We start from the raw sequence: 27,976 nt of genomic DNA on the forward strand, positions 1-27,976 counted from the left end.
ACTGTTTATTTGTGCACTGCCCATCTTTGGGTACACCATTAAATTCTGCTTCCTGTCTAAGCCTAATGCTCTAGGAGGTGAGCTGTCCAAGATTTTGGTCATGAAGTTTAACAATGAGAAAGAAAGCACCGAAGTATTCCCTATGGACGGCCCTTTAAATGTCCCCTCTTGTCCCCTCCGGTCCCTACCTTACTTCCTTAGTCTTCTGACCCCATTCCCTCCAGCAATGGATGGAGCCAGGAAGTGGGTCTTGGCCTCATAAGATAATGGCTATGGCATGTGGTGGGCTGGATTGGCTGCCTTTCTGTGCTTTCCAGCTGGGAAGGAAATCAAACTTCTGCTGTTGCAGGGAATTAGCTGCCTTTCTCCCCTTGGTTTAATTAACTCTTTCTTTACTTGGACCAGTTATCCTGAAGAGCTCTGGAAAAGCTCGATCAGGTGTGTTGGGCGTAGCAGTCTGAACCATTATCTCTGTGAGATTTCAAGCACGACTTCACACTACAGCGACTCTATCTCGGGAGAGTGGACTATTTTCCCAGTGGTGTATTCACACACTGTAGGAACGATGTTTGAATGACATTAAAATCTCTTTTTTTTCTTCTTTTTGCCATGGTGGCTTTTTGAATTTTTGTCATTGAAGATATTAACGACTGCTGAATTTTAAACTGAATTCAACAACCACTGAACATTATTTTATAAAGAATCTCGTATCTAGTGTTCACAGTCTTAAAATACGCACATAAATTTTTCCATTGAATAATCGAACCCAAAAGTTGTTAGTTATCTTCTGCTTATTTTAAAGTTCCTTTGAGATTCATTAGTTTATTTTCATGGCTCTTGGACATTCTTTGCCTACAGAAAGAATATGCTTTTTTTTTTTTAGCATTAATAAAATTCAATAGGTAAAGTATAGATTTAACTTCAAAATTACTTATAAATTTAAAAAAATACTTTAAAACTTTTATGTGCTTGAAAAATGTTTCGTATATAAGAAGAATGTATATGTGTATATGTAAGTGTATATGAAAAATGAAACATGTTCCTTCATTTTGAAGAAAATTATAATCTAACATCTGCTTAAATGTGAAACCTATAAAATACATTCTACTTGTTGATGATCCTAGTGAAAAGAGTCAGTTTCATTCTAGGAGTTTTCTTTCATATTTTTCATACACACACACACGCATACACACACACGTGCGTATACCCTTTCTGCAGCATATCTTTGGAGCCAGATATCTACCAGCACACCAACCTGTGGATTCCTTTGCCTGGTGTGAAATGTCATTCTCAATCATTGACTTCTCTGGTTAGAGCTTATGAACTTGAAACAAGATCAACTTTTCTAGCAAATGCCATTAACTAATGGAGTTAAATTTTCTTCTAGATTACAGGTCTCCATTTATTGCTTCTGTTAGCGACCAACATGGAGTTGTGTACATCACTGAGAACAAAAATAAAACTGTGGTGATTCCATGTCTTGGGTCCATTTCCAACCTCAATGTGTCACTTTGTGCAGTAAGTTACATCTTCTTCAGTCATCTCTCATGTTTTCCTGATGTTAAGATGGGTAGCTATATATTATGTATTATCAACCATTTGTTTTAAAGATCCTTTCAGAAGAGTCAAAATGATAATAAATAAAACTAATTTATGTTCTTTAGTGATGAATTCCTTAGTGATCATTTTGCATGGTTTTCACTTTTGGAAAGCACTTTATTCAATATTTGATGTTTCTTTTTCTACTCAGAGGTATCCAGAAAAGAGGTTTGTTCCTGATGGAAACAGAATTTCCTGGGACAGTAAGAAAGGCTTTACTATCCCCAGCTACATGATCAGCTATGCTGGCATGGTCTTCTGCGAAGCAAAAATTAATGATGAAAGTTACCAGTCTATTATGTACATAGTTGTGGTTGTAGGTAAGTGGACAGTTTCTTTCCATATGATTAATATCAGATATTAAAGATTGGCTTCCTCTATTAAGATCCTGGAGATGAAGATATAGGGAGAAGAACAAAGGATATTGAAAAATATATTATTTTAAGATCTGGTGTGGGGCAGTTTATTACATCTGCTCTTCTCTACCAAGTAAACCTATGTGCAATTGAGTTTTTCTCCTTTCTTGCCAAGGCCAAGGATGGAAAAGAGTATTATTATCGGAGCATATTTAATGGAAAATTCAATGTTCAGAGCATTGCTTGGCATCAGTTCTTTTAATTATACCTTTTTTATGGAAAGCTCAGTAATTTACTAAAGCTGGCTTCATTGGCTATTGACTACTCAAATTTTACTGCTTTTCTCTCCACTGGGCTGTCTTTGAGATTCCTTCAGGTCTGCTTTGTAAGTCTCTTAGGCCATTTTGCTGGGAGTTACCAAGTATTGGTGAGGCCCTTAGGGGAAAAATGATATGGCACATTCTGAAGTTGCATCATTAAAAAAAAAATCTGTGCAAAGTTATACATTTATTTTCTCTTTCTTTCTCTGTGTTTTCAATTTACTTGCTCTAGGGTACAAGATTTATGACGTGATTCTCAGCCCCCCTCACGGAGTTGAGCTGTCTGTTGGAGAGAGGCTTGTCTTAAATTGTACTGTAAGAACTGAACTAAACGTAGGGCTTGACTTCAACTGGGAATACCCTTCTTTGAAGGTAACACTAACAATTGAAAGCCAGACCTCTCAATACTTTGATAATAAGCCCCAACAGAGTTTGTTTGAGAGATAGGGACTTCTCTGGCCAGATAAAATGTAAGGGCCTTAACTCACACACACTCACACACATGCACACACAGTTTAAAAGAACTGCAGAACATATAGCATCCGTGTAAAACTGATGCAATGCCAAGAACTCTGTCCCACTTTGCTACCATCAGGCTCTGAAGATTAGTTTTCTCTGTGATTACATCTTTTCAGGTTGCATTATTTTTCTGTGCTCCAAAGTCTTTGTTCTATTTTTGCTTTTAGGGAAATTGTCTTTAAACGGTGGCATGAGACATACTTCTCCATAAACAGTGGTCATATTTGCTTGTGTTTGTGCAGCACCTACCCATCTCATTCCCACTATGTGAGGCCTTAAAAATCTTCATTCAGTTGGTTCCATTTATTTCTCCTGGAACCAAATATATTGGTTGTCTAGATCATGTGAAAAGTTCTGAAGTCCCTATTATTAGCATGAATAGTGTTCTCCGAGGGCCAAGACTTGATCTCGTGGGTATCTAGAAGCTACCAGGTAATGTTGTGCTAGACTTTGAAAACTCAGTGAACTCTTTTTCAGCATCAGCATAAAAAACTTGTTAACCGGGACCTAAAAACCCAGTCTGGGAGTGAGATGAAGAAATTTTTGAGCACCTTGACTATAGATGGTGTAACCCGGAGTGACCAAGGGTGGTACACCTGTGCAGCTTCCAGTGGGCTGATGACCAAGAGGAACAGCACATTCATCAGGATCCATGGTAAGCTAAGATCTCCTTTGGAATTATGCCATGCCTTGAGAAGTGGGATAATTTAAATACCTTTAGGTCACTAGTGATTCCTATTTTGTTCATTCAGAAGACATTTTTGAGCTCCATTCAGAAGACATTTTGAGGTCACGTGGCTAGGGAGGCCATATGACTTATAGGTCAAGAGCATAGCTTGGGTTCAAATCCCAACTTTAATGATGAGATGAGCTAATATAGTAAGTGTTCACTAAATTTAACGTGTTGTGGTTGTTGATGTTGTTATTCGTAGTATAATAAGCAGAATATCATTATCGAAGATAGTTTTAAAATTTTCATTTTATTGCAAGGCTGAGAGGCCTATGTGAATAAGCATGGTCTTTGTAATTGGGGAGGCCTGGATTTAATTACTATCTGTGGGGCTTTGAACAAATAGCCTTGTTTCTTATTTATTCTCTTTCCCTTATAATAATGTCACATAATAACACATAAATGTCTCAGTTTAGGTGATGATTCATATGGCACCCAGTTTAGAGACCTTGGTAATGATTTTGGATTTTATAATATGGGAATTCATAGAAGGATTTGAGCAGAGAGAGACATGCGCTGGTTTATGTTTTTATAGGACTACTATGTATTTTATGAGAAATAGTTCTCATAATAGTTCAGAGAAATAAGGGCAGGAATAGGGATACGAGTTGGGAGGCTAGTTACAGTTATCCAGGTGAGAGATGGTGAGTGGCTTGGACTAACTGGTAGAGGTAGGAGTGGAGAGAAGAGATATGGTTCTGGATATATTTTTGAAGATAAAGCCAGCAGGATCTGCCTTTTGACTCAATGGCTGTAGGGGGTAAGAGAAGAATGGAAGATGATTTGAATTTTTAGTGTGAGCAAGTGAGCGAATGGTCGTTTTATTTACTGAGATAAGGAAGACTGACAGGGAAGTAAGATTTGGAGAAACAGTGTTGGGTGTGTTTATTTGGATATGCCCACTAAACATCCGAGTGGAGATATTTAATATATAAACCGGGAACCCAGAGAAGGCCGGGGAGGAAATACAAATTTAGGAGGAATGTGAATGATAGTTTACGGCTGAGTCTGGGGGAAGGTGTAGATAAAGACAAGTGGTCTGAGGACTGAGTCCTTGGGACATATGGCAGGTAGATAAAAAGTGCCAGGGGAGCGGAGAAGAAGCAACCAAGATCCCTGGAGGACTTAGAGGAGCTTCACACAAAAGCAAATGCTTGGTTGAGACTTGAGCAGTCAGTAAGCTTGTAGTATGCACCTGGAGAGAGAGGAAACCAAATGCAGAAGCCAGTTGTGTGGGAGAAGCTGGACAGTGACCAAAGAAAGGAAGTGTGGGGAAATCCCTGAACTGTGGCAGTGCAGACTCTCCAGATCTTTGACTCTTCACTTGAAATAAAAAACTAAACCAAATGATCATTTATAATAAGTTGACATTTAAAATAATGATTATTTTTATTTTCTTTCAGAAAAACCCTTTGTTGCTTTTGGTAGTGGCATGGAATCTTCGGTGGAAGCCACTGTGGGAGATCGTGTCAGAATCCCTGTGAAGTACCTTGGTTACCCTCCCCCTGAAATAAAATGGTATGTATTGCAAATGAATGCAAAGCATTGTTCCACCTGAAAGCAAACCCTTAAATGATACTAATTCCTGAGATTTTTTTTCCCCATAGGTATAAAAATGGAAGACCCATTGAGTCCAATCACACAATAAAAGTGGGGCATGTCCTGACGATTATGGAAGTGAGTGAAAAAGATACAGGAAATTATACTGTCATCCTTACCAACCCCATTTCAAAGGAGAAACAGAGCCACGTGATATCTCTGGTTGTGAATGGTGAGTTCATTCAGTTTTCCTTCTCTGCCCAAAATTGATTATAAAGACTAAGACTGTATCTTCTTAAACAGCCAGGCCACCATTCCTTTGTCACCTGTTGCTTCACTGACATCATGAATGGGCTCCTATTTATAAATATGATCGAGAGCAGTAGAGTCAAACTGAGGTGTAGGACACTGCACTCTAGACATGTTAGCCTAAGAGGCTGTGTATGTGGATTGTTTGGTGTCAAGTGCAGTATTGATGTAGATGATACACTCGACGGCAATATGCTATGAAATAAGAATGCCTACAGGGACAGTTGTCGTACTACCTTTGCTCTTGTCTCATGGAATTAGGCACCTGGCATGCAAACTTGTAAGTCTTTTTGAATTTTGTGGGAAGCTGCTAGTTTGTTGCACAGGCCGGTTCCAACTCAGAAGGCCTTTGCAGGTTGATACTGTTGGCTTGTTGGTAGTTTAACAATTAAAACAAAACAAAACAAACAAACAAACAAACAAAAACCCCAAAAAACAAGAGACTAGGACCTATCTGACTCTGAGGCTATAAAGGGAGATACTAAGGTTTTGATTTAAGGATGATTTGAATGTCGTTTTTCCAGACGGAAAGCGTTCTGGGTGGGGAACATGTTCAAGTAAGTGTAGGAGATATTAAGTCAATGTACAATAGGTGTCTGTATAACAGGACTTATCAGGACCTTTACATAATATCCATGTATATTGCCATTCTCCAGGGGAAGAGACAAAGTATTGAGGCTTTAACAAAGTTATTTGACCAGAGCGTCCCCATCCCACCCTGGAAATCCATTAATCTCTTGCCCCAAACATAGTTTAGGAAATGCTTTTCTGTTGGAATTCTTTGTTCTCCCTACTGGCATGGCATAATAAAACTTCAGGATCTTCATTTGTAAATTAAGGTGCTTCCCCGTATATCCTGCCACCACTCTGTATGTCCACTGAGCTCGGCTTCATTTCTTTGCTGGGATCTCAGCTTCAGGAGTATATAAAGAAAACAGGTTCCAGCAATGTCACTTAGAAGCCACTAAGGAGTAGGGGGCTGGGGAATGGCAAGAAGCTAATAAGTGGGGGGCGGGGGAAAGAAAATGAACACAAAATAAAGATGTAAAAATGGACAGTGTATAACCCCATTTCAAGAACTCATGAAGTCACTAAACAACTGATTCACCCTAGCATTTACCCCGCTATATAAAATTAACATAGAAAAGTGAAAATTTGAGAGTATAATCTGAGTCCTTAAGTTGCTAGTGATGGGAGAAGAGTTTTGTGTCAGTGACTTTGGAGCCAAAAAAAGGAAAGAGAAAAAAAAGAGTGAGAAAGAAGAAGGGGGAGAGGGGAGAAATGGAAGGGAGGGAGAAAGGAAGGAGGGAAGGAAGTAGAGGAAGGAGAGGGAGGAGGAGGAGAGGTAGGTGGGTGACCTTGGGCAAGTCATTTAACTTTTCTGTTTCATTTTTCTCACATATGATTAAATGGATTAACCCACGCAGAGCACTTAGACAACGGCTAGCACGTAATGAATGTACAATCAGGATGATTTTCTTTCTTTCTGATCTTTTGAGATTGGGAGCACAGGGAGAGTTACCCCCTATCGTGCGGACTGAGAAGAACCGAGGCAGAGGGTGGCCAGACTTGCACAAAGTCCTCCACTTGTGAGGATGATGGGTGTCACCGGCAGTCGTAGCGCCTGTTTCCAAGTCTAGCTGTTCTTTGAAAAAGAAAAGGAGGGCAAAATCCTAGGCTTGGGTTGATGAAAACTCCCGCTTTCTGTTCCCCAAAGAGTATCTCCAATTAAAAAGTGGCTTTTCCCATCTCCAGTCCCGCCCCAGATCGGTGAGAAATCCCTGATCTCTCCGGTGGATTCCTACCAGTACGGCTCCACGCAGTCGCTGACATGCACGGTCTACGCCGTCCCCCCTCCGCACCACATCCGCTGGTACTGGCAGCTGGAGGAGTGCGCCTACAAGCCCGCGTGAGTAGGCCTACGTCCTCTAGTTGCCTGCTCTTTTGCATTTCTCACGGCCACACTGTGGTAGGACTCCATGCCCCCCACCCCAAGAAGGCCGTTCCTAAGAAAGTTATGCCCCAAGTGGTCCTTTCCGATCCTACCATCTTTCTCCATGTCATAACGTTTTAGGAGATGCCTTTCCTTGGGATGTCCCACCTTGAGATTAGCTAGCCCTCTCTTCCTAAATTAGCCCTGGTGTGCACACTTCTCGAAACGCAGGCTCTTTGCCCACCTTGCCAATAGCCAATCTTTGGGGTTTCTCCTTATTCCAGTCAACCGGTGCATACCACTGTCTCCTTCTTATCTGAGAGAAGGTCCATCTCAGAGGAAGAGCTGATGGATGTGAGGGAGCCACAGGCCAAGATGCAGCCTTTGGATTCTTAGGCCCAGCTTATCAGGTTCTAACACAAGTCCAGACATCCTTAGGAAGACAGAACAACAGGCCACCCACTACCACCCCGTGCAGTTCACTTCCTGTTGTTGTTTTTGAGATGGCCACTACTAGTTTCTTCCTCAGATGCTGACCATTTCCTCCACAAAGGCCACAGTCCCAGGGAGATTACTTTAAGAAGCCCAATTGACTTCTTAGTTTCCTTGTCTTCCTTTGAACTAAATTAACTTGAATTGTCTTGTCGGTTCAATTTATGAATGGAGGTTTGTTCCCAGAATAGCTGTTTCCCTCCTGTATCCTGAATGAATCTACCTAGAACCTTTTCCTTCTTTGCCGAGGCCTATTTTTAATTGGCGCCAAATCGTGTAACGTGGTAGGGTGCGTTGAAAGTTATTTCTAAGAACATAATAACCGAGGTCTCACTCCTTTCCTTGCCACGGACTTGAACTAAAGAAAAATTCAGGCATCATGAGAGCTCTTATTTCTTCCTTATAGCCAAGCTGTCTTAATGACAAACCCATACACTTGTAAAGAATGGAGAAACGTGGATGACTTCCAGGGGGGAAATAAAATTGAAGTCAACAAGAATCAGTTTGCCCTAATTGAAGGAAAGAACAAAGTGAGTTCGAAGTTCCTTAATTTGAAAATCTGTCTCTCTCTCTCTCTTTTATGGGAGGATGGAAGGATGGCGTGGAAGCACGGGGCAGTCGTATGCGAGGGGTATTAGCGATTGATGGTCACGTTAATTGTACTATAAAATACTGACATATGAAGTTAGTTTGAAAACACCACTGGCTTTGAGAAGTGCCGTCGACTTATTAATATCTTATCAGAGAAAGATAAAACATGTATGCTGTTAAATCTCTGCATCTGTTGTAAGGGGATTCTGATTTTACAAGTATGGAAATGAGTACAGTGCTGAGTTGAAACACTTTATTTGCTTTCCGGCTTCCAATGCCTGTTTTGTGTATTGCATGAACCACACCGGAGTAATTATAATTGCATGGATTTGAGAGAGGTCAGTGCAGTAGTGTGAATGGAACAGACAGGTCTTACGGGTTGAATTTTAGTCTGAAAGCATGAGCATAAACACAGCCTCCATCGTTTACAGCCCGGGATTTGTTTTTTTCCACAGACTGTAAGTACCCTTGTTATCCAAGCAGCCAATGTGTCAGCTTTGTACAAATGCGAAGCCGTCAATAAAGTTGGGAGAGGAGAGAGGGTCATCTCCTTCCACGTGATCAGTGAGTATTGCTCTCCTTGGGCGGAGGGGGGGGTGGTTAGATCTCTTGCCAAGGGGGCACTAGGCTGTCTGATGCTCTGTGGCCCTTGCCATTCCGGAGTGGCATGGTGTTTCAGAAGAGGACTTGGGCTGATTGGGGATGCTTTGGTTCATAAATGAAGACTCCTCAGCCAGCTGTTGGGTGCGTGGGAAGTCGGTACAACTGACTCTCCCATTCCCTCAGGGGAGAGGATGGTTTCGCATATTTTTTTAGCCACAAATCCTGCATCACGGTTATGGCTCCACCATCCCAGTCTAGCACAGCGCTTGGCCTCTTGGGGTTCCATCAGTACTGGTGGGCTTGCTGCTGAGCTGTTGACAGTGCTGGGTTTTCCGGAGGCAATTGCAATGACATAGGGGCAGTTTCAGGGGCTGCTGATTCTGATTGTGCATCTTAATTTTATGGTTAAGCTTTAGCCGACCGGACCAGGTGGTCAAGAGTTCAGTGCGGGCTAATTTGTTGTCATAAATATAGCTTCAGTGTCATTGAGTGTGATGTGTCAATGAGGAACTAATTTTTAAAGTTCCATGGTATAATTATCTGCTTTCAATATGTTTTGGATTTTTTTTTAATCTCTAAAGCTGTGTTTTGAGCCTAAAGTAGAGACTTGATACGTATCTGAGGAATGCATCTTGGTAAAATAATACATTTTGGAGCCCGAACTGTCTAGTTTGGTAGTCTCCTTGTATTCCTTTGCTGGGATTGCTAGGGCTTCACTTCTCTTGGTGCTTTAAAGCAGTCTGAAGGCAACAGAAGACAATAGTGTGTTGCCCAAATTAAATCATCATTTTCTAACCATAGGTTTTATATTTCAGGGGGCCCTGAAATCACTTTGCAACCGGACACCCAGCCAACCGAGCAGGAGAGCGTGTCTTTGTGGTGCACTGCAGACAGAACTACGTTTGAGAACCTCACGTGGTACAAGTCTGGCCCACAGGCTCTGGCAGTCCATGCGGGAGAGGTGCCCACACCTGTTTGCAAGAACTTGGATGCTCTTTGGAGAATGAATGCCACCACGTTCTCTAATGGTACAAGTGACATTTTGATCCTGGAGCTCCAGAATGTGTCCTTGCAGGACCAAGGAGACTATGTGTGCTTCGCTCAGGACAGGAAGACCAAGAAAAGACATTGTGTGGTCAGACAGCTCACAGTTTTAGGTAAGGAGGCAATTTTGGTCATCAAAGACAGTTGGAAAGCCTTCAATGTGGTACTTTTAGGGACTGTAAGATCACTGTCCTATAGGAGCATAGGAAGTAGACTGGTGCACACTTGCCTTATTCACTGAATGTTCTGGAGGCAGAAAGAGGCCAATAGTGGTGAAGTGATGTATTAAAAAGAGAAAATAACATGTTCCTCTCCAGCTCTAAGGATAGGACTTCACTAGTATCTACAAGAGATTAGCTTAAACTGGGAAAATTCCTGCTTTATCCTTGGCATTTGTTTATTTTAGTAGACACGTATTCATGGAATGCCTACTATGAGCTAAGAAGGTTCCAGAAGTTCACAGTGGTGAGTAGGTAGACAAGATGAAAACACAGGCAACCACAGGGCAGCCATGGCACATTGTGGTCTCTGTGTCCATGAGGACAGGATTTGTTTTCTCTTACTCCTTGCTGTAGCTCGCATCACGGAACATAGTGGCACATAGTAGGTGCTCAGGAAGGCATCTGCTGCATGAAGAGTTATTTAGGACCTGGGAGAGCCCGTGGGAGGGGTGCTGCACTCACTGCCTGCACCTCTGGGTCATCCCATGTAGTCCAGCATAGGGATCAATGGGATGATGATTTTAATGAGCTGATAGCTTTGTAAAATGCCCCAGGGAGCCATTCTCCACACCTCATCTAAACCCGTGTCCTGCACAGGAGCTGTGCAGCCATGCCTCTGTCTCTGGGGAAATGAGACAGATCTGGAAAGTTCTCTTTGTGTCCACTCTCTCCATTTTCTCCCCTCATGAGTGTCCCTTCCCAGTTTCTGGGATGCATGTGTTCTCTGATTTTACTCTTAAGAAGGGCAACAAACTGCCCAGGTGAATGAATCTATACCAAAGTTTTAGAGGAATAATATCTTCTTCAGAGGCCTTGGCAAGTTTAAGAGGTATCTTCAGACAGACCCTAGGATAGTATTTGCTGGTGTTAAGACTTACATGTCAAAAGAATATTTTAGGGTGAAGTCATTGCCAGGGCCCTTCATATCATATCACATACATGGCCATGTGTTTTCTGTTCACCTTGGTGACTGTCTGGTTTCAAATTAGTGGAAGAATTCAGAGAGAGATGTGAAGGAGGCCATGCCCAGGAAATTTGTGCTCACAATGAGCTGCTTTGCTTTTCTAAGGGCTCCTAAGTTGTTTTCCTAAAATTATTCTTAGAAACAGACCAGAGCCCAGGATATTTGTTAAGCCCTAATGTAGTTCACCAATGAGGTAATCTCGTTTTGCTAAATATTGAAGTGGATTCTTTCAGCAAGATTCCATTTGATTGCTGTGGACAAAATATTTCTATATTTTATAAGTTTTGCTATACATTGAAAGAAATACTCGTGGGCTTAATTTTCTTGAGATCTTTGACTTTCTTTAGGGATTTTTGTGTTGCTCTTTTGTGTTTTAGTGGGAATGGCACTGGACTAGGCTTTCAGTCTCACCAGTTTCTATTATTAGGCCAAATGCTTACTTAGTTATAAGGACTTGGATGACTTGTTTACCCTCCCCCCTCCGCCAACCCCGCCCCATGAACTGCAGCTCTTTCCTCTGTGAAATACGGTTGATATTCTTGTCCATTCCAGGGTTGAAAGTGAGCAACAGAGATAATATAACTGAGTTTTTTTTTTTAAAAAAAAAAGCCAAATAAATATAAGGTATTCTTTGTTGAATTACATTGAGGTTTCGCACTTTCCAAAAGAAACATGGCAAACTTCAAGGGTGTCACCTGCTGGAACTTTCGTGGGAGGGAAAGTTTCCCCCTGGGGGAAGCCGTGTCTAATTAGAGGAAAAACCCATAAAGGTGACAACCTTCATTTTGTGATGTGACAATCAGCTAGAGTCACTAATAGGAATGTTCATAGAGGAGCAGTGACTTATCTCAACTGTCCTGACCTGTTTCATTTGACTTTACCTGGTGACCAATGGTACTGTCATCAACCTCTGTGTATTTGCAGCTTAGGAAATCAGTGGCTTACTGTTTACTAAGTTTATACTATTTATCAGTTAACTGATGCTAAAACCATTTCAAAAGTTATAACTGAATGTTGTGTGATTTTGTGTGTGTGTGCATAGAGCGCGTGGCGCCCATGATCACCGGAAACCTGGAGAATCAGACTACAAGTATTGGTGAAACCATTGAAGTTTCATGCACCACGTCTGGGAATCCCCCTCCACAGATTACCTGGTTTAAAGATAATGAGACACTTGTGGAAGACTCAGGTGAATAGAACATGTCTATCTCTCATTGGTTGCAGAACTCTCCCGGGGACACGATCTAAATCCTACATTATTTCTTGATTTGTTCTAGGTAGAAAAAAAAAAAGCAATATTAGTGCCCATGGTCTGGCTCATTTCATAGATTCAAAATTAAAGTATTCAGAGCCTTGTTGAATTCTCATGGAAATGGGGGGGGGGGGTGAGGAGTCAGCAGCGTATCCTGTATCACTAGTATCTTTGGAATTAGATACTAGTCCAAGGATAGGACACCATTTATGTTTTTAAATTTTTTCCTGAAAAGCGCCACAGGTTACATTACAAATAAAAATAATTGTTTTTCTTTTCTCTTAGGCATTATACTGAAAGATGGGAACCGGAACCTCACCATCCGTAGGGTGAGGAAGGAGGATGAAGGCCTCTACACCTGCCAGGCATGCAGTGTTCTTGGGTGTGCAAAAGTGGAGGCATTTTTCATAGTAGAAGGTCAGTGGAAATGCATGGACACATCAGGTGGTTTTAGAAACTTAGCTTGTATATATACTCAGACACTTTGGGTGGGAGGATTATAGGTGATTTTTGATATTCCTTGTACTTTGTAAATTTTCTAATCTAAGTATGTATTATTTTAACCAGAAAACATAACCAATGGTATTTTCATTCTGCTTGCATCATATTTCCTATCCTTGCTATTCTCGCTTTGGAAAAATTCTTAGCCGGGCAGCTGGGATATTGTCCTTTCCCTTATTTTTTTCTCCATTTGAATGGCTCGATTAACTTGTTGTGGAAGTGTTACCTCTATATATACTTGGAAAAACATTAGGATTAGTGCTTAATCATGAAAACTCAATGGTATCCAGATAATCACAAGGGTGCACCGTTTTCATTTGGACTACAGACAATTAAAATTTATTTGTGGACAATAAACCATTGCGTCCCTGAAAAGGAAGTTTTAGGGTGTCTAAATGTGAAAGGAAACTCCTATGTGTATGCAGGAGTGATGTGAAATCTGGCATTTTCCCAAATGGGAAAGGTAATTTGTGACAGAATATTTCTCTTTGGGAGTGTACTCCTATTTAAAAAAAAATAATCCATGGAGGTGGAGAATGAAACTGTATTACCTGGGTGAAGGAATAGTAAGCAAGGGAAAGAAAGAAGGATGGTGACAGAAGGAATAACTGATGAATTTTTAGGTACTCTTCCTAACGTGTCTCTAAAAGTCTAGATTTTAGTTGCCTTCATCTGTCAAATTGGGTTACATCTCGATGACTTGTTTTCTAATTTGTAGGCTTATTACCATTTCGTGAATTGCACTTGCAAAAAAGATTTCAAGTGTGTGAAATTAACAGCAATTTCAAGTGACATGGTGCTTTTGTCACTTCCAGAGTGCTTCCTGTTTAGGCCCAGTCCTAACGGGGACTTCCAGGGGTCTCCCGTGCTCTGCCTCGTTTCCACTGGCTGTTTGCAGTTATCCATGACTAAAGTGGGAACATTGGCACAGAGCTTATATTTACTTACTTTTTTCCCAAAAAGAATACTAAGAAAGAGAGAGGTAGATATTTAATTGTTCTGGTAGGTTCCCAAATGTTAGTATGGGGATATTATTAACACACTAACTCATACAGACAATTTAATCTTTGAACTTTATACTATGCATAATGGACTTTTAAATCTCTATCTATAAAAAGAAAATGATTTCAGTAGGACCATCAGAGAAACAGAATCAACTTCCAAGCCATAGTTGGTACTTGTCTCTCCACTGTTAACCCTTACGTGGCTAACTAGTTAATTCCTTGTCCTTCAGCCTTTTTGAAGCTGCCTTGGGCCACTTGAACAGCTTATTTGATTCACACCGCACTCAGCCAGTGGGAGGCCTTAGGTGATAATTGCTTCCTTATCACCTCTTTGCTAATCACTCCTAGTTGAAAGCCTCCTCCGGCATTTAATTTCTCCCACTCAGAGCTGTCCTCTGGAGCCCTGAGCATCTGCAGCTTTCCTTGCCGACCTCTACTTTACCTTTCATGGATGGTTTAAATTCAGTTTATCTCCAGGCCATTCGGGATGCCCTCATCTCGGCTTTCTCTTCTTTTCCTTTCTCAGGTTCCTGCCACACAAGGGCGGGGTAGTGTAATGGGTAACTGCTGCTGGATGGACTTTGTTTAACTCTTGACCATTCCCCCAACATGCTGTGTGCCCTTAATGAGGGAGCTTAACCTCTCTGAGCTTGTTTCTCCATCTAAAAAATGAGAATTGTTGAGAAGATTATGTGGGATGACGTATTTAAAGTAATGAGCACCTAGGGCCTCCCACTGGCTGAGTGAGGTGTGAATCAAATAAGCTGTTCAAGTGGCCCAAGACAGCTTCATGGTAACCAATCACTCTCTGGCCACTTGTTTTCTTATATAATCCTTTCTCAAACTCTATACAGATGAAAACAGACTGTGCAAAACCTGACATTTATTTTCCCTAGAAAGGGGCCACTCACTATAAATTATTCAAGAACTTCCTGTGAATTGAAAAAATGCTGCTTTTTTCCCCTATAGAATGTGATCTGTTTTCTTTCCTTCCAAGACTGCTTTTCCTCCAAATACCTCATGTTTTTCTTTTAAGACATCAACATTCCTATCCTTGATATCCTTAATTTCTACCCTTAAGAATCTTATCGTTGGAAATTTTCATGGGCAATGTTTTGCAAACTTTAAATTATCCATTAAGAATATTATAGACTCTCTCCAAGTTAGAGGCTTGTGACACTTATTGTCTAGGATTTTTTCCAAGTTGGTAAGCTTGAGATCTTGCTTTAGTGTTGAACTTTGTCCTTGTCTATCAAAAGGTATGAGTTTTCAACTGTTGATGCTCATTCAGTTGCATCTTTCCAGGTGCCCAGGAGAAGACGAACTTGGAAGTCATTATTCTAGTAGGCACGGCAGTGATTGCCATGTTCTTCTGGTTATTACTTGTCATCGTTCTACGGACCGTTAAGCGGGTAACAAAATCATTTCCCTTCCATCCCATGTACGTTGGTTTTCATGATTAATGAAAGCTGACTGGGGCTCTTTGAGTTGTTTCTTCCCATTGTTATTGGCTCAATGGGCACAATTTTATTTCAATACAATAACATTCTTTCCCACTTTCTTTTGGCTGGACCACTGGGCTTTAATTGATAGAAGCCACTAGAGGAGAAAAGGGCTTGGACTGTCTAGTGTAATTAAGATTTAAGTACTTCATTTTGAGCTCATTTGGGGGTTGAGAGAACACTGGATGTAGGATTATAATAGGACTTACTCTCAAACTCCATGAGTTTTATTTGAAAATGAGACATCAGGAATGGGGCTTCTATAAACAACAATAATAAGCACACAAAAAACAACAGCCAGACAACAGAGCGTATGTGACTGGAAGGAATAATGCTTTCCAGGCCAATGGAGGGGAACTGAAGACAGGCTACTTGTCCATCGTCATGGATCCAGATGAACTCCCCTTGGATGAGCACTGTGAACGCCTGCCTTATGATGCCAGCAAATGGGAGTTCCCCAGGGACCGGCTAAAACTAGGTGTGTTTTCAAGTGGTATTAATGTGATGTTGGGTTTGCTCGGGCATCTTTTCCTCCTTTAGGATGAAGACGAATCCAGTCTATTCACACGTTAGATTCAGGTTCAGAATATTCATTCCATCTCTTGAATTTGAATAATCATCCTTTTAGTCACTTAGAAGTAGGGTCCTTGTACAATTACCCAAAGCAGGACATTTGGAGAATGAAGGGGGAGGTATTAAATAATGAAGCCAAGACAAGGGAGTTGAGCTGGAGTCTCTACATTAAACTGGGATGTATGGTGACCCTATCTAGTCGGAATTTCTGCGTGTCACTTTGGTGCTGTAATAGTCCAAGTCTGTTTTGTTTGCTGTCCTTGTTGACTGTAGGTAAGCCTCTTGGCCGTGGGGCCTTTGGCCAAGTGATTGAAGCAGATGCCTTTGGAATCGACAAGACAGCAACTTGCAAGACAGTGGCCGTCAAAATGTTAAAAGGTAAAAGCAAAATTACATGGTGACGTATCCCTCTATCTGCTTCATCTGGTTTGTAAACATGATGAAACGCTTGTATCAGCAGCTCTGTGGTTAGATGAGCCCACTAGCCAAGCGTGCAGACAGCTTTGGTGATACCTCTGTACAAATTGGGAAAAAGTTCCTCTTTTATAGCCTCGTGCTAGGGTGCATGGCCTGGCAAGCAAAGTTGAGGATGGGCTTCAGCTTCACCCACTTCCCCACTTTGCCTGGGAACCCTCAGGTAGGGCGTAGCTTATACAACTGTACTTAGTGGCCTGACTGTAGGGGGAAAAATACCTTGGTTATGTAAAAATTGTTTCTTAATATATTATGGTGCTTTGGTGAGATAATTATAGAACATGTAGAGACATGGAAAGAAATGTAATATAATAAGTAAAAATAGTAAGAGTGCAAAAACAGCATGTTTCCTAGAATTGGAATATGTGAAAGATTTTTCTCCTATAAAAGATAATGGTTGCACTAGGAAAGAAGGACCACGGTGACATTTTAAAAATTATAAGCTTTGTAGGGACACCTGGGTGGCTTAGTGGTTGAGCGTCTGCCTTGGGCTTGGGCGTGATCCCGGGGTCCTGGAATTGAGTCCTGCATCAGGTTTCCCGCAGGGAGCCTGCTTCTCCCTCTGCTGTGTCTCTGCCTCTCTCTGTGTGTGTCTCATGAATAAATAACATCTTTGAAAAAATTATAAACTTTATAAACAATTGTTAATCCGAATAGTAATGGGATTCTGATCTTGTCATCTTAATTTGGGGAGGTGACGAATCTAAAGCTCTTGGTTCCAATTGTGATGTTGTCTCATTGACAGAGGCAGTGCCACTGACCCTTGGCCAGTAGGTCCTGTGCATTTCAAACCCACCTCTCCTTTTGCCTCTTCTCTCTTGTCGCTGTGGGGGTATGCAGTTTTGAGGTGGCTCATCAGGGTCCGAGGTGTGGACCGTGTGTGTGAAGTAGAGGGAAGTGCACCGGTCTGTACAGGATCACACTTGCAGTTTTAGCCTCATCAGCCTCATGTGCCAACTGGCCTTGCCAGCTGGCCCTTGTTAGGTTTCCTGCTTGGCACTAATTGGCGGGAACTTCAGCATCGCCCCTAACACATAAGGATATTTAATACATGGTGTTGCTTCCTTACCAGGAAGCACTGAAATAATCAGGCCCCGAGCAGCATAGTCAACCTGATAGATGAAAATCCAATTTTGTAAGAGAAGAAACTCTGGGCATGATTCCATTTGCAGATGTATTCTCCGCTTTGCAAAAGTCTTCACAATGGATTCCTTTAAATATCAAACATTCTGGGTGCATTTAAAGTAAGAATTTGAATTAAAATTGGAAAATATAATTTATACTTGACTTTCAAGGCACCTCGTCTGTAAATTGGATTATGGTTGTATAATCCCTAGAGGGTAATTTGTACACATGCATGCAGTGGGAGCACCAATCTTCCTGAGCTCATGCCCACATTTATGATTTCCCTCTCTGCCATATATTTGTAGAAGGAGCAACACACAGTGAACACCGAGCCCTCATGTCTGAACTCAAGATCCTCATTCATATTGGCCACCATCTCAATGTGGTCAATCTCCTAGGTGCCTGTACCAAGCCAGGAGGTGAGTGTCTGTGGATGGTTCTGGTTGCCTGGTGATTTTGAATTATATTTTTCTGCTGGTATTTCAGGGAAACCATTCAACTCCCGTGGCCCTAATTTCCTTAACTTAGAATCCTGTGCCAGATTCCTAGATATAAATCTATTTCATGGAGATTTAATGGGCACTATAAATTGTTCTAGAACTTTCTGTGAATTAAAAAATGCCATTGTGCTATACTACAGTTTGCTAGTTGTGTAACAGGTGTTCAGATGAGAAAAGTAAACTCAAAAAACTTGGAAGCAAAGACCTTAAGAGCAGTCCCCCCCGCCCCCCAAAATGGGATCATCTTAGGTGATTGTGTGGAAAAGCAAGTGGGTGGACTTTCTTCTGAAATTTTGGTTAATCTTGTTGTTGAATTGCCTTTTGGTAAGAGAAAAGCTACACTATAAGGGTGCTGTGACCAGCTGATTTCGATGATCCTGTCCCCAGTGAAAGGTTGTAGTGTCCTTCAATGTATTAAACACTTGATGAGATATGTGAGTGAAAACATTTTCCTTTCTTGACATGCGGTGCTGTCTGCAGGGCCACTCATGGTGATTGTGGAATTTTGCAAGTTTGGAAACCTGTCAACTTACTTAAGGAGCAAGAGAAATGAATTTGTCCCCTACAAGGTATGTCATCTCTTAACTCAGCTCTGGCCGCATTGTAAAATGAAGGAAAACACAAAGTGGTACAAACAAAGGGTTGCTGCGGAAGGGGTGGTGGGTGGGGAGATGGGGTAACTAGGTGATGAGCACTAAGGAGGGCACTTGATGGGATGAGCACTAGGTGTTATACTATATGTTGGCAAATTGAATTTAAATTATTAAAAAAAAAAACCAACCCCCCCCCAAAAACCAAAATGGTGCAGGTTAATCTTTCTTTGTTAAAATGCTGTGATTACAGTAATCTTCTTTGGGTTATTATAATTTCCCTTCTTTTACCTTCTGGGGAACAGATCTTCTCATGGGGTTCATTTGTTCATTTGTTTGTTGTGACTCTGTTGACTCGATGAAAATCTATTATGTAGAACACTTGCCCCAGATTTTGGCCCAAAGATTCCATATTCCTGAAATTGATGTCCTTCTGGTCTGCTTTGAAGAGATGTAATTGTCTTCTAGAGATTTTTGCTGTATTCAAGGGGTGTGTGCATTTGCTTCTTTATAGACCAAAGGGGCCCGATTCCGTCAGGGGAAAGAATACGTTGGGGAAATCACTATGGATCCGAAGCGCCGCTTGGACAGCATCACCAGTAGTCAGAGTTCGGCCAGTTCTGGGTTTGTGGAGGAGAAATCCCTCAGTGATGTGGAGGAAGAGGAAGGTACCTGCTGCTACTTTCTCTACACTTTTGTAGAAAAGACAAGGTCGTAGGGTGTTACGAGGAATTTTGTCATGGGAAAAGTTCAATACTCCCTAATATTTGGAAGAGACCAGAATTTCTAGACCGCCTCCATTCAGTCTTCCCAAAAGCAAAGTGTGGAAGCCCTGAATAAGCAGCTGCCTAGGTTGTGAGGCCAAGTTTGGGGTGAGCCTGAGGTAATCCAGGAGGTCTCAGCAGTTGGCAACAATCAAATCAATGCTTTGGAACTATTGGGTCAGCATTTGGTAGCAGGAGAGGCTCAGCGCCCTTGTTCCTGAAGGACGAAGGAGGCTCTCTGGTGGTCGGATGGCCTCCCTATTGCCCTAAGCAGTTCAGCCCCACACTATCTAAGTCACCTGACCTCTTCGAGGCAGTGTAAGAGGTCACCTGCTATTTCTACCCCATTCCAAAGGGCTTATCAAGCCTTTCCTGCAACCACACTTCCTCAGAGGAGTCTTGGTAAGCGTATTTTCCTTTATCCAGTTATGCTTCCAGTGATATTTTAGTGCTCTCTGTGAGTAGAGCTGCATTCACAGCCTAACTTCCAGGACCCCTTCCAGCTCCAGGATATACTATCTGCTTCCCTCAGAAGGAGCAGAGACAGCTCCATGGATATAGAGATGGGCTTCCTGACATCTGGCTCCTCTTGAGGCATGAGCTTGGGAGAATCCAGTCATGAAATAGTGAAAGAAACCTGCTTCCCTTTCCCAAGACATGAGGCTACAGATAGAACTTAAATCTGGCTTCTTTCTCTCAGAAGCCAAGCAGGGCGTGCGAGGCTGGAGCTTGGTCTAGAGGAGTGGGGAGAGGCCATCCAGACCTCATGTAACTGGGCCCACCCTCAGTGGGTCCCTCTCCATCCCATCCTTCTCTCTCACAAAATGGTGGCCTGTGCATTGGAAACCCAAAAGATTGGGGTACTCAGGTGGAGTAGAAAGGGTGTTGGCCTGGAATTTGTCCTCCATTTCTTCATTTGGAAAATGAAAAAGTTTTTTTTTTTTTATTTATTTATGATAGTCACAGAGATAGAGAGAGAGAGGCAGAGACACAGGTAGAGGGAGAAGCAGGCTCCATGCCCTGGGAGCCCGACGTGGGATTCGATCCCAGGTCTCCAGGATCGCGCCCTGGGCCAAAGGCAGGCGCCAAACCGCTGCGCCACCCAGGGATCCCATGAAAAAGTTTTATTAATTGTTCACTGAGAGCCCTCTAGCCCTGAGCATTAAAAAAAAAAAATCATTGAGAAAATGGTTGTCCGTCTTTCTAATATTTACAAGGCTATTATTACAAGCACGTTTTCATTTACTCTGGTATTTGTCTCCAGGAGAGAGGCCATCTCTTATCTTATCGGAGCAAAGTTAAGAGATCATGTTGAAACACCCATTAATGTCTTAGTGTTTATTTGTACCAGTTGCACGGAAATAAATACCACCGATTTACGTAAAACCATCTTTCTCTTGATGTTCCTGTCACCTCTCATTCATATCCCTGAAGGGGGAAAAAAAAAGCATCCTCGTAAGGCCTGTTTTAAGGTGTTTACAGTACTTTCTTAGCTCGAAAGTGAGAGAAGTAAAACATATTTCTGGTATTTTTAGTTATCTGTTGTAGATTATAATTTGACCTTTGGCCTTTGTCCCAGGACAAAGCCTGGAGAGAAAAGATTCAATGACCCTGAATATTGTTGTTTTATTTTTAGAGTTCTTGATATGAAACTATTGTTTATCCCTCTGGGTACATGAAAAAAAACAACAGTTTAAAACAGCAAACTAGAAAAAGTCCTCTTTCAGTCCCTGCCATCTCTGCCAAATTTACCTCCCTTTTTGCCTCCTGGATTTGTTGGTTCAATTTGACTAAGATGGAAAAAACCAACATTTTTTCCTAAGGGGTATGATGAAAGCTAATCATACCGGGATTCAGCAAATTTACAGAGGACACGGGCATTTTCTCCCTGCTTCTGTTTCCAGAAGTTTCACTCCCAAGTGCTACAATGAAGATTACTCTAACTTAGAAACAAATACTTTCTGGTGGCAATACTGATCTCTGTCCTCCTACAATGTCCTGACAGTCTCCGAAGATCTGTACAAGAACTTCCTGACCTTGGAGCATCTCATCTGTTACAGCTTCCAGGTGGCCAAGGGCATGGAGTTTTTGGCATCACGGAAGGTAAGACGGATCCAGGGGAACCCAAGTAGCTCCTCAGATCCCAGATCGGGAAGTGAGGTGTCCAGGGCCAGCTACCGGGGTTTGTTTGGGACTGTAAGAGAATGGTCTCTACTGCTGGGACTATTCGAGGGGTTCTGTTGGAGAGGCCCCATTTCTGCTCATTTAAGGAGGTGTAAGGATTTCATGAAATTAATTTACACGATCATACTTACTGGACATCTACTAAGTGCTTGCAGTCTCCTAAGCACGAAGGACGCTGTGTGAACAAATGAGCAAAACTCTCCACCTTCCTGGGATGTACATCCTATTGGGTGGAGCAGGGGGTGCACAATATAAACAAGTCAGAGACATACTAGGTCGGATGGCAATAAGCACTGTGGGGAAAAATAAGCAGGAAAGGGTTAGAGAGTATACAGGAGTGGCATGTTTGTGTGTGCATATGCTTCTGTGGTTGCGTACACCAATTTTAAGGAGAATGGATGAGGAAGGCTTGATAAGAATGTGACATCCGAGCAGTGACCTAGACGAGGTGAGGCACTGAGCCTTGCAGATATCTTGGCGTGAGAGAGTCTATTTTTAATTTATTTTACATTCATCACCATCCATCAAAAAGTATTTGTTAGTGGTATAATTAGAAATCAGGAAGGACGGGCTTCAGATGAGAGTGATTATAAAAGCTAAAATTAGAAAAGTAGGCCAAACAAAGACTGAGGTGGGGACGTGACAAGTTACAAATATTCCAGAGGCTGTAAACACCGCGGAGGGAGTGGGGTCGGTGTGAAGTCACCCCTCTGAGAAGGGTAGAGTGGATGGTTTTATATTAAACAAGAAAAATTCAAATTAAGTTTCAGGAAAGATTATCCGTCAGCAAAATGCATTTGCCACATCCTCTTGGGGGGCCGGGAGGGGGGGGAGGGCAGAAAGACTTAACGTTTTTGTTTTCCTAAATTAGAGTTGAAATCGCTAACCCATTTCTTTTGGGAAGCTTAAAGCACAGCTTTCCGAGCTTCAGGATCTCAGATGTTTCTGCCGGGGAGCTCTTTGTCCCAAGGGGAAACGAGAGAGGGGTGGTCTTATGGGATTTTCCCATGGGGAAAGGCCCTTGGCCCTTCTTGGAGAGTCTGGTTTTATTATTATTTTTTAGAGGCCAGAGCCTGCTGTTTAGTCAGGGTGTCTCTTGACTGCAAAGGGAATGGGGGGGGGGGACCCGTTAATTTCCCTCGTATCTACCACCTGGTTTCTTGAATAGCACCCGGTTGTTGGGCTAACCCAAGAAGCCCTTTGGCCGGCAGAAAGGTAGGGGGGATGTCTGGTTTTTGGAATCTCCTGTGTTGCTCAGTCATGCTTGACAGTGTGCTTTTGAATATGCCTCTTTCAGAGGGAGGTGCTACACAGAGGCAAGGGGTGGGGTGGTCAGCGATGCCTCCTCTGGTCACTCCTGCCTGGTTTCAGAATTCTCTGAGCCTTTCGTTCATTTATACGTGCTCCCCGAGACTCTCATGCCCTTACAGGTCTACCAGGTGGAGCTAAAGCTGCTCAGTAGGTAGGAAGTTGGATGAGGATGGAAGATACCAAGAAGAGAGAAACTGAGGACCAGAAAAGAGTGGAGAGAAAGCCAGGGGAATTCGGTTCTCCTTTGTAGTGCAGTAGACAACCAACTGGGCCAGCGAGAAATCTCTGTCATAGACCCTTAGGATAACCCAACACTTTGAAAACAGGATGAGCACCGCGAGGGATGGTTTCTCAGAGCTGGTCAGTTTCAGTCCCATATGGAACTGGGAAACCAACAAAGGGCACCAAACCCCAAAGCACCCCTGGTTCCTGGTTTCTGTGCGTTCATTAGAAATAACCACCATTCTGGGGCCTCCCTGAATAGCAGATTTTAACCGTATATGGTGCCAGGCAAAAGGGATGTGTGGATGTGACCAGAAACACGTTCCTAATTGTGTCTAAGAGAAGTCTGTTTATGACTCCATCACCATACTCTAACTTAATCATTTAACTCCCAAGTCTGGGGCCTTTTTATGGAATAAGCAGATGTGTGTCTCAACAAAAGTCAGATTTTTTTTTAATTTTTTTCTTGAAGTGTTGATGAAAGATATTAGCCCAGCACATGTTAATCAGTTGGTTTTTCTGATGGGCTTTTTTAAAGCCTGAGGTCACAACAGATGCAGAAGTCATCAGCTGTGCCGAGGGCCCGAACGCACACACGATTCTTTTTTGCAGTGTATCCACAGGGACCTGGCGGCACGAAACATCCTTTTGTCGGAGAAGAACGTGGTTAAGATCTGTGACTTTGGCTTGGCCCGGGATATTTATAAAGACCCAGATTATGTCAGAAAAGGAGACGTAAGTTTCTAAGATGAACCCTGTTAAGTTACAGAATCCAAATTCCCCTTTGCAAGCTTCAGGACCTACATTGAGAACAAAAGGAAGTTTCTTCTTCAGAGGCGTGCTAAGTTGGGTTCTGATTCCTTGTCTTGTACCCTCTTAGGCTCGCCTCCCTTTGAAATGGATGGCTCCAGAAACGATTTTTGACAGAGTGTACACGATTCAGAGTGATGTGTGGTCTTTTGGTGTCTTGCTCTGGGAAATATTTTCCTTAGGTAAGTCACTTGTTTTTGTCCCTCCATCCATACTCCAAACAGAATGACATAAGTCAGTGGACCCAGTGCGCCCTTTCGTCTCCTGTGTTCCACCTTTCTGTGGTGAAAGTTATTTGGAAGCTTTGGATATTTTTTTTTTTTAGTGATGATGTTCAAGAATGAGAGTTTCCAAGATGAAAGAATCAAATCAAATAATGTCCCATTCTCGTTTGATTCTAGGTGCTTCTCCGTATCCTGGAGTAAAGATTGATGAAGAATTTTGTAGGCGATTGAAAGAAGGCACCAGAATGAGGGCCCCTGATTATACCACACCAGAAATGTAAGGCTTTAAAAATATCTTTCTATCCTTTCTTTGCTCAAAAATTCTCCCTGCCCGGGGATCCCTGGGTGGCTCAGCGGTTTAGCGCCTGCCTTTGGCCCAGGGCGCGATCCTGGAGTCCCGGGATCAAGTCCCACATCAGGCTCCCTGCATGGAGCCTGCTTCTCCCTCTGCCTGTGTCTCTGCCTCTCTCTCCCCCTATGTCTATCATGAATAAATAAATAAAATCATTAAAAAAATTATTTAAAAAAAAATTCTCCCAGAAGATGTTTCATGATGCAGACCTCTTTTATGACCCGGTCTGTGTGCTACGACTCCCTGGAAGTCTTCCTTGATAATCTCAGGCAGAGAATCATCTCTTCTTGAAACAACAGCACTTTATCTATACCAAGCAGATAGTTTTTATTAGATGTTGATTTCTAACATTTTCTCTACATACTTGATGCTCCAAAGTATAGGGCCCTGTGTTTTATATGGTGGTGTATTACTACTTACCATCTGGGCTCATGGTGAACTTCTCATAAATATTTACTCACTCAAGTGCCTATTTTCAGCATCAGCTGAGGAAGGAGGAGGCAGTTAATGACATTGGTGTTTTGCTTCTCTAGGTACCAGACCATGCTTGACTGCTGGCATGGGGAACCCAATCAGAGACCCACGTTTTCAGAGTTGGTGGAACATTTGGGAAATCTGCTACAGGCTAATGCTCAGCAGGTTTGTGATCTCCATCCAAGACCCGTCCACAAGGGCTTCTTCCTCTCTAGGCCTTCCCATGGCCACCATATTCTTGTAGATCTAAGCAATAATGCTTTTTTAAAACTATCTGCCTACGCTTCTAGAGAGATGAGATCCTAATCCATAACCTAAGGGCAGACCACTCTTTCCTCCTGATGTATCTTTTTGTTGTCTTCAGATGCTCTTCTAAAGTAAAACAAGCAAACAAATAAAAATTTAGTCGATCCACAGACTGTCAACAATGGATGGAATTCTTAATACACCGTCCAGGCAAAACCACATCTGAACCCTGCAAAATGGATGGCTTTTTCCTCAGTGAAATCCCAGGCCCCCATAACTTTCACTGGAGGATTTTAGAATTATAACCTTTACCATTAGAAAGTTATTTAATCTCCAGTCAATGGCCTCTTACTACCATGAATGGAAGCCAATTTCCTCCTGCTTTTCTTTTGAACAGGTGGGGGACAATGGGTCAAATCTGTTTTTATCAGTAAACCTTTCAAACGCTTAAGGGTATCAGATTGCCCTTTCTTTCTTTCTCTTGATGAAATAATGTTAAATTGTGCAACCTTTTCTCAGAAGACCCATTTTCCTGGGCATTTATTGCTTTTCTCTAGACTGTCATCAGATTTTCCATTGCCTTGAAATGTAGTGGCTAAAATTGGATGACATGCCCTTTGAAAGACTGGCTCATGTAGGTAGGGCTTTGTGAAGAAATTATCTCTCAGCTCTCCGCGCTCTGTTGCTACGTCTCTGGCCACAGCCTGCTTTGTTCTCTGTGGCCCCCTTACTCCTCTTGTTTTTATATTAACTCTTTCAACCTACTTTCATATACGCACCCCTTTCAAGTGCCCTTTTGTTTTGGACGACCCATTTTTTAATGTCCGAGCGTTCTACATAGCTTTGAAAGCCACATACCTCATAACCAAGAAGCCCCCCTGGCCTTTGTTTTTTCATGAAAAGCCTCTTGAGGGGCTGGAGCCATAACAATAAGCACTCCGTGTTTGTTGTTTCAGGATGGCAAAGACTACATTGTTCTCCCCATATCAGAGACTTTGAGCATGGAAGAGGATTCTGGACTCTCTCTGCCTACCTCACCTGTTTCCTGTATGGAGGAAGAGGAAGTGTGTGACCCCAAATTCCATTATGACAACACAGCAGGAATCAGGTACTGTATATGGTCAACATCCCCAGGGGGACGGGGCACTTCAAGGTCATTTGGGAAAGGGCTGGAAGGAAGGCTGCATCTCACTACCACATTTAACCTTAGCCCTGAGGCTGCTATCACAGGAAGTGCTCCTTGAGGAGGGCCGGGGTAGGTGAGTTTTCTTTCCATCTGTGGTCCACATTGCTGCCATAGCCCTTCCTTTAGAATCCCAAGCCCTGCAGCTGCAAATAGCTGGGATGCCATAGTTCGTTAATCTCCAGAAAAAGAGACCAATTTTATATAGACATCTGTATTTAAATTATCCCCATGTACTCTTTTATTAATGTGAATTAAGTGGCTTAGGAAAGATTCAGGAAGGAAGAGTTTTATGCATATATGAAAACACACTTACGCCTCGCTGGCTAGGATGCAGTATGCCATGGGGATGTGTCCCGAATTGGACTGGACAGCACATCTTCGGCAGCCCCTCCCCAGTCTGATGTTCAGCATTTTATTTGCATAATGGGACTTCTGGACTTATTTAAAACACATGCACTGCTGTCCTCTCCTGGTTTGTAAAGGGGGTCTGAAGGCAGCTTTCTTTTTTCTCTCTCCCAGCACCTGTGTCTGAGGATAGAGCTGATAAGGTTTCTACAATATGATATTAAAATTGCCTTTTACTAAGCCTGGGGCTTCTTTGCTTTGTTTCTTTTCCCACTTTTTGGGGGTGTTTTCCTCCTGTAACTAGAGCCCCGGAGCAGCAGGGTCCAGCCTGCCCTCTTGACTGTGCTGTGGCTGCAGGGAAGGGCATGGAGCTCTAGGTTAGCCAGGCTGCCAGGTGGCAGGGCAGGGGGCCCCCTGGACAGTTCCATAGAGTGGCAAGAACACTGCTGGAGTGGGTGGAAGCCAACAAGTAAACTGCCCATTACATTTATGCCAAGAGCTTTGAGTGTTTCTCAAAGAATTTTTCCTTCTGTTATCAGATTTTGCCTACACGATAACTCTCAGAGTTAGGCAAGGTAGGAAAACTATTATCTTTCTTGAGGTAGATGGTGGATGTGAGGCTCAGAGCCGTCACTTGGCAAAAATAAACAATTGTGGTTAAAGATCCAGGTTTCAGTGTCCAACAGAACTGGTTGGATTACTAAGTCTGTCTCTTAGTGACCTGGACATCTTCACTGGGACCCAGGTGAAGACGCTGGTGTTCCAAAATGATTATTTTGAGAATTGCATGGTATAATGTATTTCTCATGTGCCCGGCACCTAGACAGCACCCCATACAGGATAGCTATTATGCAAGCTGCTTAAAATCACATCCCTATGACGAATCTGGTTCCTCCCGTACCTCTCTGAGTCCTGTTTACTGCCACACCAAGGAGGGGCCCTCAGACAGAGACGTCAATGAACTGAAAGCCCAGTAGTTCCACTCTCATGTTAAAAACCCCCTACTTCAAGCTCGGCTGGCCTTCTGGTTGGTAATTATTCCTGCAGCACCACTGCCTTCTTTATCAGCAAGCCATTGGATCGCGAACTCTATGCCTTGGGTTTTTTGTGACCAGGT

General features: G+C 42.5%; 1 protein-coding gene across 1 annotated transcript in view; it reads left to right on the forward strand.

The window, feature by feature from the left end:
• KDR (kinase insert domain receptor) overlaps nt 1-27,976 on the forward strand; it is a 43,874-nt gene that overhangs the window by 8,499 nt on the left and 7,399 nt on the right. The window contains exons 4-27 of the mRNA XM_026003601.2: nt 1,388-1,518; nt 1,751-1,919; nt 2,508-2,647; nt 3,272-3,449; nt 4,928-5,042; nt 5,132-5,295; nt 7,128-7,281; nt 8,204-8,327; nt 8,844-8,952; nt 9,807-10,148; nt 12,263-12,409; nt 12,758-12,889; nt 15,283-15,389; nt 15,822-15,957; nt 16,326-16,430; nt 17,957-18,070; nt 18,632-18,720; nt 19,256-19,409; nt 21,511-21,608; nt 23,835-23,957; nt 24,103-24,214; nt 24,434-24,533; nt 25,142-25,247; nt 26,285-26,436. Of these exons, the coding sequence (XP_025859386.2) occupies nt 1,388-1,518; nt 1,751-1,919; nt 2,508-2,647; nt 3,272-3,449; nt 4,928-5,042; nt 5,132-5,295; nt 7,128-7,281; nt 8,204-8,327; nt 8,844-8,952; nt 9,807-10,148; nt 12,263-12,409; nt 12,758-12,889; nt 15,283-15,389; nt 15,822-15,957; nt 16,326-16,430; nt 17,957-18,070; nt 18,632-18,720; nt 19,256-19,409; nt 21,511-21,608; nt 23,835-23,957; nt 24,103-24,214; nt 24,434-24,533; nt 25,142-25,247; nt 26,285-26,436 (3,301 nt within the window). The remainder of the gene's footprint in view (nt 1-1,387; nt 1,519-1,750; nt 1,920-2,507; nt 2,648-3,271; nt 3,450-4,927; nt 5,043-5,131; nt 5,296-7,127; nt 7,282-8,203; nt 8,328-8,843; nt 8,953-9,806; nt 10,149-12,262; nt 12,410-12,757; nt 12,890-15,282; nt 15,390-15,821; nt 15,958-16,325; nt 16,431-17,956; nt 18,071-18,631; nt 18,721-19,255; nt 19,410-21,510; nt 21,609-23,834; nt 23,958-24,102; nt 24,215-24,433; nt 24,534-25,141; nt 25,248-26,284; nt 26,437-27,976) is intronic.

Source organism: Vulpes vulpes, chromosome 2 (assembly GCF_048418805.1).
Source record: "Vulpes vulpes isolate BD-2025 chromosome 2, VulVul3, whole genome shotgun sequence".
Taxonomy (NCBI): domain Eukaryota; kingdom Metazoa; phylum Chordata; class Mammalia; order Carnivora; family Canidae; genus Vulpes; species Vulpes vulpes.